Here is a 12,565-nt window from a genome sequence, read left to right as displayed (position 1 = left end):
ACTTCGGTCTGATCTTTGTATAGTTTAACACCAGCATTTTTCCAAAAGGTGGAAGTAGGGGTTAAATTGCCTCACAACTTCAAGCAAGCAGTAGCAGTGTTATTAATCAGTATTGCTAAACAGAAGTGTCCGAGAACAGTAAATAAGAATTAAGAAAGTACTATGCAGCTCTTCAGACAAGGACAGCAATAAATGCATACCTCTTATAACTCCTCTGAACTGCTCCTGTGCATGCTTTGTTCAGAAAAAGCACCTTCTCAAACAGTGGACTTCCTGGTCCAGCTGTACTCCTCAAGATCCCAAAAGAAAGGGGAATGGCAAGAGCCAGTGTGTAACCTGGTAAGAGAAAGCCTTGTCTCAAGATGGAGGTCTGCATCCTTAGAGCCCCATCTCTTCCTTCAGATAGGAACTTGCAGACCTGCCTGGGTTTTCCAGATCAAACTGAGACAATTGCAGTATGTGGCTGTTAAAAGAGGGAGAAATATATTCTCTTACAGTCCAGATAGATGTAGGCCCTTTGTTACCTGGACCTAACATCTAGTTCTTGTTTTCAACCTTGTTTCTCAAGGCTGCTTGCAAAGGTCTGTGCCTCGCTATTACGCTGAGGTCTAAAAACAGCTTGCCAAAAGATCCTGGTGATACAGAGGACAGCGATGTGCAAAGTTTCAAACCTTGTGTAGCTGATGCTATCTACTAGCTTGAAGTCGGGCAAAGGGGTAGCATTTGCAATGCTCATTTTTTCCAGTATTAAAAGCTATTTTCTAGGTGACAGTAACTGTTGAGTTCTAATGTAAGGTTATGTGCTGCACCAAACTGCCGTAGAGAAACAGTGCTAGTAGGTTGTCACTGCTGCTAGCGGTTATGCGAGCTGCAGAAGAGGGCTTACTGTGGACATGCAGTGCCTGCACGAGAAGCAAGGTAAACCACCTTTCATGCTGATGCTGTAGTGTGGTGGCTAGACCAAGCAGTGCTGCAGTTCAGACATGCTCTGAAGAAGATGAGCTAAATGAAGTCACTCTTAATCACCCTCAGCTGATCACCCTCTGTTGAATAAGCATTGCAGAACCAAGATGATCATGACAAAAATCATACACCTCCCTGGCTGCAGTGGGCATGTTGCTCTGCTGAAGGTGTGTGCTGTGGTTAGTCTTGTTTTGCTTTTCTTGGGCACAGTTGGGTCTGCAGTACTCGGTTGGCTGTATCAGGTACACTGCAAGCTATTGTTTGCTGTAGTTTACAGGGCTGGAAATGTAGCCAGAGTGTGTGCAAGTTTGTTATGACACTGGACCCTAAGGACATTCATGCTGAACTTCTCTTCAGTGGTTGTGTCCTTGCTGAAATGGCTGTGTGGCAGTGTGCATGGGTCTGCTGTTCCATGAGATGTTAGGGAATAAACAGTCTCTAGCTTGAATTCCCTTGGTAAAGACACTGCATTGTAATTGCCTTGACTTTTTCAAGTTGAAATGCTGGTGAGAATTCAAGTGCGGTGGGTAACACTCACAATAATGTAATGGTTCTGCCTCAATGTTGGCTAAGATTGTCTTCTGAGGGGTTTGTGTGAAGATGCTGCTGTTGCAGCTGAGATACTGCAACCAGGATGGTGAGGAAGGGCCTTTCCTGGAAGGGTACATGGCCCTCAATAGACTGGCACGTGCAGTAGCCAGCAGATACTCCGGTTACTCCATTGCCAGTCAGCAGCTACATGTCAGATGAAATGCTGACATTGCTCTGCACTTGCAGCTGTCCTTACAACTGCTGGGGACTATAGCTGTTGTACCTGAAATTGTAGTGTTGAACCCTCACCTGATTCCTACAGCAGTATAGAGGGAAGATGTTCTTGGGTAGGACTGGCTCTGGGCTCTACTGAAGTCTCCCATGAGTTTCTGCCTTGTTATAAAGCTAGGGTAGTAGGAAAGAAAAGGTAATAAATGACTTTACTTTGTCTTATGTCCTAGTTGAAGTGGAGGAATGTAAAGCTACCAACTTTGTAAAAAATAACTTTGAAATTTACAGTGAGGCTTACGTGACCCCTTAAATAGTGTTGTGAATTTGGAAGTGGAAGTAGCAAAAGACATTCCCTTGTCCTGCCAGACAGACAAACGAAGTCTCGGAGCGCCTGCTCTCCCATTTTCCTGCCTGCTGCCTCTGTTCCAATTTCAGCTGCAGTCCTGATGCACTACCATGCTCTAGGGGTTTGAAAGCCACTAAGAGGAGCAGAAGCTTAAAATAATGATCTTGCCCTTGTGCTTTGTTAGCGTTCAATAAATCTAGCTCTACCTACTTCTCATGAGAAATGCATATAAAGCAACATCTGTTGTTCTTACCAGCTCAATGAACCACCAATGAATTACAGTGGAGTCAACCCTTCTAAACAGACCAGTGTTACAGACAGGCTTACAGTAATGCACTGGCATTGCAGTTACCTTTGCAATTAGCTTACCAATCCTAGAACTGTTAGTATATAAGAAGGATGATTGTAAATTAAATTTGAAAAATTTAATTTACAATTGAAAAATCTGACTCTCAAATGTACATTTGCAGGATTCCTTTATGAAAACTAAAGGTAGCTGAATTGCTACCTTGTCATGGATTTGAGAGCTCACCCATGATCTAGCATTTGTACTAAATAGTCTGAAATATCTCAATATTAAACTGCATAACTTCCATGCAGTCTAGTAAGTGTGTGTCTTATCTTCTGTCTCCTAGTAAAAATTGTTACCTTTTAGCAGGCTGACCATGTGCTATCTTGACAAGCATGTCAAGAGTTGAAATAAGTTTAGCTTTCATTTGCTTTAGTTTAATGTAGAAACCTGCATCTTCAAAGGCAGTTTGAAGAAGTAGCTTAAAATGAGTAAGAAGTGTAGGCATGTGAGAAGCTCAAAGCACTGAATGCAAGAGGGTCATGTGCCATTGTGAAGGCTACCAACAACAAATATGATGTTGCTGAATATGGCACAACTGCATAACTTCATTAAGTGTTTATTTTTTTCTGCTGCAGGTGTTTGAAGATGCAGCAAGCCTGATAGTGAGGACAGAAGAATAAAGAAGTCAGATAATCTGAAATATTGACCATGTCTATTATGGATCATAGCCCCACCACTGGAGTGGTGACTGTTATTGTTATTTTGATTGCTATTGCAGCTCTTGGTGCCTTGATACTGGGCTGCTGGTGTTACCTGCGTCTGCAGAGAATCAGCCAGTCTGAAGATGAGGAAAGCATTGTGGGTGAAGGAGAAACCAAAGAGCCCTTTCTTCTGGTGCAGTACTCTGCCAAAGGACCTTGTGTAGAGAGGAAAGCTAAGCTAACTCCAAATGGCACAGAAGTACATAGCTAACTTGGAGCAACACACGTATATGGACTATGCTCATGATGTGTGTAACCAGCAGAAGAATCTATACTGTGAAGAATGTGGTCACATGCACACTACTCATCAGAAAACACCCTGATGAGGATTAAATAAGCTTTGTTTGCAACTGCATGCACTGAGAAGTTGCACTTTGCATCAACTGTGTATCCTAATTCCTCTGTGACAGGAGCTGACTCACCAGGCATAACGTCCGTTGCCGGCAATGGACACAGGGATATATTGGTGTGAAGACACTACTAGTGTTTTTTGTTACTTGAATGTTTAGCTGAGCCTATTTTGATGGAGCTACTACTGTAATGTGAACTATTTACAACTGTGAACTGTAAATAGGCTGCCAGCAGCTTTTTGCTTTGTGTTCCACAGCACATGGGAATCATACAATGCAGCGACTGCACATAACATACAAGGGCACTCCTGAACCACAACTGTAGATCAGATTCCAGACCTTCAAAACCAAATCTACAGTTAAAGCTTACACCTGCTACTAACTTGAGTGCACAGCCAGAAAGTCACAACTCCTGCTCTTACCAGCTTATTGGACTGATGCAGAATACTTTCTTTGAAAAGAAGGTATAAGCCTTCAGTAATGTGTTGAGGGAAGAAACAGGAGCTACAAGAAAGGAAGTTGATTTCCTTTAGTTGCAGCTAGGTAGGTGAAGCTTTTGGCTGCTAGAACAGACTTCTCTAACTCTGTAGAAGGAAACTGCAAAGAAACTGCTGTTTTGATAGATTCCAACCTGGGAACCAATGATGGAATACTGAACCCTCAGGGATGGTCCAGAAGGTTTCCAGGAGTTTGAAATGGCAGTAGAGCAGCCTTCTTTCTTCTGTAGGTCTGCATGCTGAAACTGCAGCAGTGGTTGCTTATTAAAACTGGTGTAAGTGCAACTAGTATGATTTTTTTTTTTCCTAGAACCCCTGTCTGTGTACTTAGCAGTTAAGGTATATGTTAGCAGCCTGTTGTAAAAAGGCATTTTAGTCTACAGAGCGCCAACTATAGAACTCAGTTAATCTATCTTGTAGATAACTCTTGATTTAACTGTGCTACCACAAGATAAGTTTCAGTCTTTCCTATGAAAACAAATGTTGATAGAGGCAAGGGAGATTGCTGGTCAGCTTGTAAAAGTTTTTAGCTAGCAATAGCAAAGTCTTTCCAAATAAGGACACCCCTTCCACTTCCTGCTCTGTGCTATAGTTTAGCTATAGGAACTGTAAAAAGATGTGTTAAATGGGGAGTTCTAGACCTCAAAAGTTTGGTGGGAGGAGAAGGAACAACACTGAGCCACCACCAGCAGCTTACATATTCTAAAACTCTTAGGGTAGGCACACATGCTTTGAGGCTGCTGACCTGTTTTCTGTAACTTTATATGTAGCTTCCTTTGCCTACTGAATATAGGAGGAATAAAGCTACTATACATCTGTTCCCTGAGATAAGTTACAAAGTCCAAGTAATTTAACTCTGCAGGAAGCAGACTTGCTTCTTGCACCTGTACATATGGAATAACTAAGTAACATAGGCCTAGCAAGCTTGCTTGAGAATTGTAACTATAATGCAAGACAATAATGGCCTAGACAAAGTCTTGTCCCTTTCTTCTACAGTAGGATGTTGACTTGCATTTTTTAGTGCTACATTTGCCCTATTTTTAAATGGAAAGCTATAATTTGAAGCAAAATTAATGCTGTCAGTAGGAAAAAGCTCCTGCTGTTGCCTCTGAGTACAATAGGGGGTACAGCTGACAGGGCTGTTCTTACCCTGGCACATGCTTTTTTTTTAAGCTACTAGTCTCATGAGACTTGTGTGTATAGCCAGACCTTACACTTAAACTGCTGTATTCTAGACCTCTTACAAATCAAGGAGAAAAGGATTAATTCAGTAAGACTTTCTGTAGCTTTCAGTAGAGAACAGGTCACACATGGCTCTTGCAGGTTTCAAGACAGTCAGATAACTGGCATACAAAAGTGATACAAAGTGCTGAAGTTCTAGAAAAGAATAATTGTAGCAAGATGACTTTGTCCATTCAAGTTTACTGATTACACAGATGAAGTATCTCTAATTCAGTGAAGAGAATGCAGTGTAAAGGGCAAACTTCAGAAATTATGGAAAAGTATGTATCAAAGGTCTAATTTTTCTTCTAGCAGCTGTAAGAAAGCCACTGAAAAATAACTCATCCTTAAGCAGAGGTGTTTCACACTGCTGCCCCTAAAAATCAGCATCTTTAATTTAAATGGATAGGTGTTTGCAAGTTAGTGCAATAGTAAAGTGCAGAAAGTGTTTTCCATTCTTCTCTTTTAGCTGTGGGTGTTTAAGTTAAGAGTATACAAAAATATTCCATTTTTTTCTTTTTCTAGATCATGTGGGGAAAGTCTTTATTTACAATGAATTTCAATAAAATTTGCATAAATATCTACCCAATACTGCATCATTTGACTTTGTGTAAGCAATCATTCTGTCCTGTTTCTACTACTGTGCTCTGTCTCTATGGTATCAGTATTATCAATCCTTTTTTCCTCTAATGTGGCAGTAGCCGTGGAAACTGATACATCATTGTCTTCAGAAACTGTTTGCTCTGACTGAAGGGATTCTTTAATTTCATCTTTGCTCTGTAGCTTTCCTTCCCTTGATGCCACCAGGATTCTCAGTAAAGTATTCTCTTTAAGGAGGTTTTCTGATGCATCAGCTAATTCTTGAAGCTTTTCAGCCATTTCTAATAATTCTTGATTCTTCTGTTCATATGTGGCCTGTAACTGCTCACTGTGGAGCTGCAGAGTCTTGTGCTGCTTTTCTAACATGTGTTTTTGCTGCTGTAGTCTATGTTCTTCTCTCCTAGCTTCAGAAAGCTGTGCTTCAAGCTTGTCCTGGGCCTGATGAAGGGCACTGATTTCTGATCTTAACTTCTGGATTTCTCTCTCTAAGTGGGAGATGTGTCCTTGCTGTAGAACTGTCTCTTTATGTAGGCATTCTTTGGTACAGGGCTCTGATGAAGACAGACTTGAGTGATGTAAAATAAATTTAAGGAGATTAGGAAGGTTAACTGAGAAGTCTTCAGGGAACTTCACACTTTGTTCCTTCCTAGAAAGACAACAAGTTAATATTAAAACATTCAGATAGGTAAGCAATGATGATTTCATCTAAGCATCTGCTGTTTAACTCCACCTTGGTATCTTGTTTATCAAGAACAGTTAATATAGCAACTAAGAGAAACCTGAGCTCATGTAATAAGGATAGAGCACACAGTATTTTCTTTTGATAAACCTCTTTAACCTGTATTCAGTCTGTGTGTCTGCACTGGATTGTTATTTGTCTGAGAGCAAAATTTTCTGTCAAATTTCAGGAAATAAATTTTACTCTTAAAAAATAAAAATGTATCCTAATTATGCATTATGAGCTTGAAGTACATATGGTAGCATCCCTGTTGGGTCAGGTGTGATCACAACATACTGATACTGACATTGTTCCTAAGTTGAAGATGAAGAACATGTAAGTGTTCCTAATTCTACATACACTGTTAATTCCAGATGTGTAAAGCCATCAGATGGGAGATAGGTTCAAAATACTCATAGATATTATCCTGGAAGAAGCAGTTTAATGTGTTTCAACATGAGAAGGCTATCACAAGGAGTAGAAAAAGTACAATTTGCTTTTAAACAGTAAGCAGTCACTTTAGTCAGAAGCAAGACCCTTTTGCTGTCAAAAAAACAAATGTTTTTACTTGTTCTTCTTTACTATTTTGGTTTTATGCCACTGAGGCCATCAAGGAAGGAAACCAAACAAGTATGTTGTTTTGTTTTCCTAAATGGCTGTGAATACTAAGCCCAGCATATGAAAGGTAGGCCCACTGTTTTCTGCAACAGCATGAACTGTTACTCTTAACCTGACAGGAGCCCAGCTGCTTGAAGACTAACAAGCACCAAATTTCTTCCTCAAGACTACTAACCTGTGAGACACCCACAACCTCTAACTGTGTCAAACAGCAAAGTTATTGCCCTTTGTGGATCATGTGCATACTCCTAATACAAAATACAGGAGGCTAAACTGTCCTCTGAGGACTAGAGAGGAACAAACTCTTAACTTTCTGCACCAGTTACATCTTCAACCTTTCACTCAGCATGTTCCAGTATAACTTGAGCTTGTTGCCTCCTGACTATTGCAGTAGAGCTACTTATACTTCAGTATGTTTAACTGGGAAGCTACCTAATAGTTTATCACTTTGTATCATCTTTAGCCTTTGCCAGTCAGAAGCATATTCTCTCTTTCATTAGGGAGCCATCAAAACAGAGAAAAGCTTCATTCCCTTTGGTTGCCGAATTCATAATCATCAGATTAATGGTATGTACCATACATTCAGATGTGGGTTATTTACACAAGTCAGAAAAAAGGACATAGGATAAACCCAAACAAAAATTATTCCGAAGTAAGAAACCCAGATTCAAGTATAATGCCTAATGCCACTGCTGTTCCAGTACAATACACACCATGGACAACTCCTACGTCCCCACGTGTGACACTGTGTTCCGAACTGCTTACACCATGATTGCGGAACAGGGGCATTACAGTTGCCTCAAAAATGCCTTCTGTGAAATCCAACTCATTAGCAGATGGCTTATAAACATACGCTCATTTAATTTACTGAGAACTACTTAATTGTATTTCAGGTAGAAGACAGATACCATATTTTATCAATAATTCAAGAACTTCAGCCAGATTAGGCTCCTGTTCATCAAAATTAAGCTATTTCTGGAAGTAAAGCAATATTTTTCTTCCCCATTCTTCTGGTGATCAACCAAGTTACTCATGTAATTACCATCGGCAACTTCTCAGCTGACAATCAATCAGCTCACATCCAAGTTTAATGAATCACGACATGATTTAGGCAAAAAATAGTCCATACTAAGACAAAACTGACTCATTATACTATGGTAATATTTTACTATGTTATCATCCATTCTTACTGATCAAAACCAAAGTACGTATCAGAAAAGCTAAAAGGCTATTTAAAACAAAAAGCAAAACAAATTAACAGCATGTGTTGGAGAGAAATTGAGAACAGAGTTAGTTTGCAAAAATTGCCTCGTAAGGCAAATGCACAAGGAGCTGCACAGAAAGCCTTAATATGAGGCACCTTTCTATCCAAAATTAATATATGACTACTCTAGTAGTGCTACTGATATACTACAAATACTTTCAAAACCTAATTTTCTTGATTGCCTCATGCAGTGAAATATAAAACACACTGGAGGGGAAAAGCAGGAGAGAAAATAATGACTAGAGTTAAGGTACCTTTATGAAACCAATTGGAACATTACCAAAACCAATCTTACTAAAACTATTAAGCCTGTCACTCCAGAGACGGTCTAGAGCTGCTTTATGAAACAGACCAAGGCAAAATGAGTATCTGTGAAGAGAAATAGGGAACATTGGACTGTTGTAACACAGGGAAGATGGTATTAAAGTATTAAAAGAAGCTTAACTTCCCATAAATTGTTCTACTGCTCTAAAACCTGCGTGGGCTATGCTTTAAAATAATTCAAGAAAAACCTTTTCATCATGTTTTACATGACACTCATTCTGTCCCCTAGAAGGCATGGCTCTGCAAACTAGATCCTTGTTCAAAAGTGGGTGGGAAAGTCACTTAACTCAAGTTTCCAAATGTTGGGGCTCATTAACTAGAACAATGGTCTTAAAGCTGTAGTCACAACACTATTTAGAAATCAGTTTCTAACTTTTTCCAGCCCTAAAATTAATCACACTAATATTCCAATGGTTGTTAACATGGTTAGATCTAGCACATCTTCAGCTTATGCCACTTGACCTAATGGAGAAGACCACACCATACTACTACTACTTCGTGTCTCAATTGTCAGCAGCACCTCATGAAACACACAGGGCTCATCTCAACTAAAACAGACTACTCATCTTTAAAACAGCAGCTCCTCTGCTGGTAGCCACTCAAGCCAGCCAGAACTAATGGACTGTGCAAATGAGAGAGAAAGAGTCTGAAAGCTGGAAAATGCACAAAACTGGAAGCTGCAGAACGTGACAGGGAACTGGATCAGGGTACTGGCACTGCAGACTGCAGCTTTTGCTAAGCAGCAGATGAAGGTAACACTGCCTTTATGTAGACAGGTACACACCTTGGATCTACTCCAGCGGAGATCCTGCTCCTGCTCAATTAACCTAGGGATCAGAGAAGGACTGGAACCGAGCTGGAGGAATGCAGCAGAGGGAACCTCATCTGAGGCTGATTTGCAAGGCTTACTGCAGAAAGTATGGGAGATGATGAGGTGGAAGTTGGGGTGACTCAGAACTGATATAAATGAAACTCTTTCTGCACTGAATTAGAACATGAATTTAGAATCACAAAACTTCAGGCACAAGTTTGAAGATTTTGTGGTAGGTAACACTGCACAGTACCAACAGCCTGAATTACCATTTGCTGATGATAGAGTTCTTGAGGGAGGAGGTGGAAATCAACATTTTTATTTTACATTGCAAAGAGGCAGGTATTTATTACAGTGCTTGTTTTCATTTCTTTTCTATAAAAACTGCAATTGTCTAAGATAGAGTATTAATCTTTTTTTAAAAGAAAAACAAAACCCAAGGTCAATCAAGTCTAATGCACAGGGCATACATGTAACACCAAAACCATATCTGAAACAATAAATTCAGCACTTTTGAAAGCTTGTGGCTCTCCTGCATCTCATGTTTCTTTCTTGTTCCTCAGCCTGTGAGAGGCTGGATGCACCTGCACTGTGTGTACTGGTACAGAGCAGAAATGACACACAGGTTTGGCAGTGGATTTCAGAATTTCTCCCTGCTGCAGAGGAAAAGTAGGTTTCAGGACACTTGTATGTCATTCCAGGTCCCATCCCAGCCCTAAATGTACTCTCCTGCCCTTCTACATCCCCATTTAAAGCTCCTTTTTTTCCTGACCCGTCCTCTGTGCCTCTCTCTATCCCACCCTCCTTTGTCTTGCTTTTTTTATTCACCCATTCGTGAACTAATTCCCTTCCTCCAACTCAGCTTTCTTTCATCATCCCAGAAATAATTCTCAGCTCTAGTTGTCTCCTTGAAACTACGCTTCCCTGTCCTACACTCCTGGTTCTTGGCCCTTTCTCTGAGGTCTTGCTTGCTGTATATAGTTTCACTTCAACAGCATGTACACCTTGTTTCATTGCCAATCCCCTTTGGATATTTTCCTCTGTAGGTGTTAAACTGCTACTGAAGCTCCATTTGTTTTCTGTTTTAAAGAAATAATGCAAGGCTTCTAGAACGCCAACAAATCTGCTGCTGCTTTTCTCCTGTGAGAAGTCCAGCACTTGTTACAGAGTCAAGATTAGAACCAAAATATTTTGGCAATATACACAAATTCTGATGATGTAATTCTGAGGTATCTGTAAAAGCAATGCTGTGTAATTTCTTTTTTTTTTAATTACTGCTAAAAAAATATGGCCAATAGCATTAAGGACACTAATGACAATTAAAGTATATGAGTATTTCCACAAAAAAAAATTTTAGAACCTTGAAAAAAAAAGTATTTATGCTCGAATGAAATAGTGAAGTAATAAGCGTTGTTTTAAGAAAGAAAAAAGATATTTCGCTAACCAGTGTTAGTTTACACAGGAAGTGCTTATATGAAATAACTTTACTTTCAAGCATAGTTTTCACTTGAAAACTGTATCACACCTTTTAAAATATTCATAGTTTAAAAAAAAAAAATCTTACCTTTAAGAAACACTGCAGTAGAACAGCTCAATAAAATCCCCAAAGTATTTGCAATAGGTTTTCCAGTTTTTCTAGCCATGCAACGTGACAATCTTCCAATAACTTTTATACAATTGCCAAACAATTTTGAGAATGTTTTCATTTTAAGTACCTTTTCTTACAGTCTCATACTTCTGCTTCTTCAACTACCTTTTTTCACTCCAACCCATATTCTCTTTCTACTTAATCATAACATTCATTGTTTGGAGTTCTTTTTGCTTCATAGTCTTTTATGGCAACAAGATGCTGTCACCAAACAAGACTAACGATTTCACAAAAGCAGGAAAAAGAAAATAATTCCATATTCTGATTTTATCAGGAATGAAAACACCTCTTATTTAATGTACATTTTACACATTGAAATTTCTTTTCATATGAAACTTCTTTCAATACAAAAGGGAACATAGCTGACATACAAATGAAATATAAAACAGAGGAAAATTTAACCCTTATTTTTGTTAAATCAGGACAAGATATGAGCTATCTCTATATATAATGACATTGCTATACTATGTAAAATCAGAGATTTTGTTTTAGATATTAGCATCTCCTTTAGAGAGCTCATAAAGACCAGAAGTATTTCAAGTCATCCTCTCTGCTGCTGTTAGACTAGTTCTTAGCTGATGGAACGCTTCCATGGTTTATGAAGATTGCCAAAGAATCCGATATCGAAACTACAGCCATGGCTAGACACACATACATTCAGCCCCGAAAGCCAAACATCAGAACAACGAGACAAACGCAAGCCAAAAGAACTTCCGTTTGAGCAATGAACACTCTCAAGTCCCTCTGATAATGTTACGTTCATTGTACCACAGAGGAGCGAGGGAGAAATAAAAATCCACAAATTAGGGCCACTGTAATATTTCCAAAGGATGCATAAGCCCTCCTTTAGTACTCAGACCCTCTACTTTTTTTTCTGTTTAAGACAATTTTTTCACTTTAAAAACACACAACAATCTATCTCCTCTCTCTCTCTGTAATATCAGGATTGTTACTTTTTGTTCTCTTAAATAAGACTTGGGCTCTTGTTCTCTTAAATAAGCTTGGGCTGGGGTACTTCTCTCCATCTGTGCTTATTTTTTCTTTTTCTTCACTAAAAACATAGCAAGCAAATCTTTGCATTTCACTGCAAGAAGCCACTATAATATTCTTTGAGATCTCTCTTAGTTTATCCATTAGAAGCAATTAGATACAAGTTGCACTAGATCTGCGTTGCACCACCATCTACATAATTTCTCCTCCTTTTCCCCCTCGTATAGTCATTCATTAATTTATTTTGACCATGCCAAATAATACTTTTAAATACAACAAAATAAGGAAAATTAACTGAAGAATAAGGTTAGTAATACTGCTGTCCATAAAGACAGACTTACAAACAATTAAATAATGACCTTTGCAGAGGACATTTGTTATCTGTATAGCATCAGCTATC

The 12,565-nt window shown here is 39.2% G+C and overlaps 2 protein-coding genes across 3 annotated transcripts in view; one reads left to right on the top strand and one right to left on the bottom strand.

Moving 5' to 3' along the window:
* The first annotated feature begins 3,071 nt into the window (after positions 1 to 3,071).
* SNN (stannin) lies at positions 3,072 to 3,415 on the top strand. Its single transcript, XM_009951217.2, has one exon. It carries the CDS (start codon positions 3,072 to 3,074, stop codon positions 3,333 to 3,335), a length of 264 nt encoding a protein of 87 aa, XP_009949519.1. The 3' UTR covers positions 3,336 to 3,415.
* A 1,960-nt stretch (positions 3,416 to 5,375) lies between these two features.
* The window catches only part of TXNDC11 (thioredoxin domain containing 11), a 34,033-nt gene continuing 26,843 nt past the window's right edge, over positions 5,376 to 12,565 (bottom strand). For both annotated transcript variants that reach the window (XM_086472976.1, XM_086472977.1), the window contains one exon: positions 5,376 to 6,438. In XM_086472976.1, coding sequence (XP_086329102.1) covers positions 5,811 to 6,438 — 628 coding nt within the window. In that variant the 3' untranslated portion in view covers positions 5,376 to 5,810. The remainder of the gene's footprint in view (positions 6,439 to 12,565) is intronic.

The sequence above is a fragment of the Leptosomus discolor genome, chromosome 14, assembly GCF_034619465.1.
Source record: "Leptosomus discolor isolate bLepDis1 chromosome 14, bLepDis1.hap2, whole genome shotgun sequence".
Lineage (NCBI taxonomy): Eukaryota > Metazoa > Chordata > Aves > Leptosomiformes > Leptosomidae > Leptosomus > Leptosomus discolor.
Note: the sequence above shows the minus strand (reverse complement) of the source record. Positions and strands in the feature narration are given on the sequence as shown.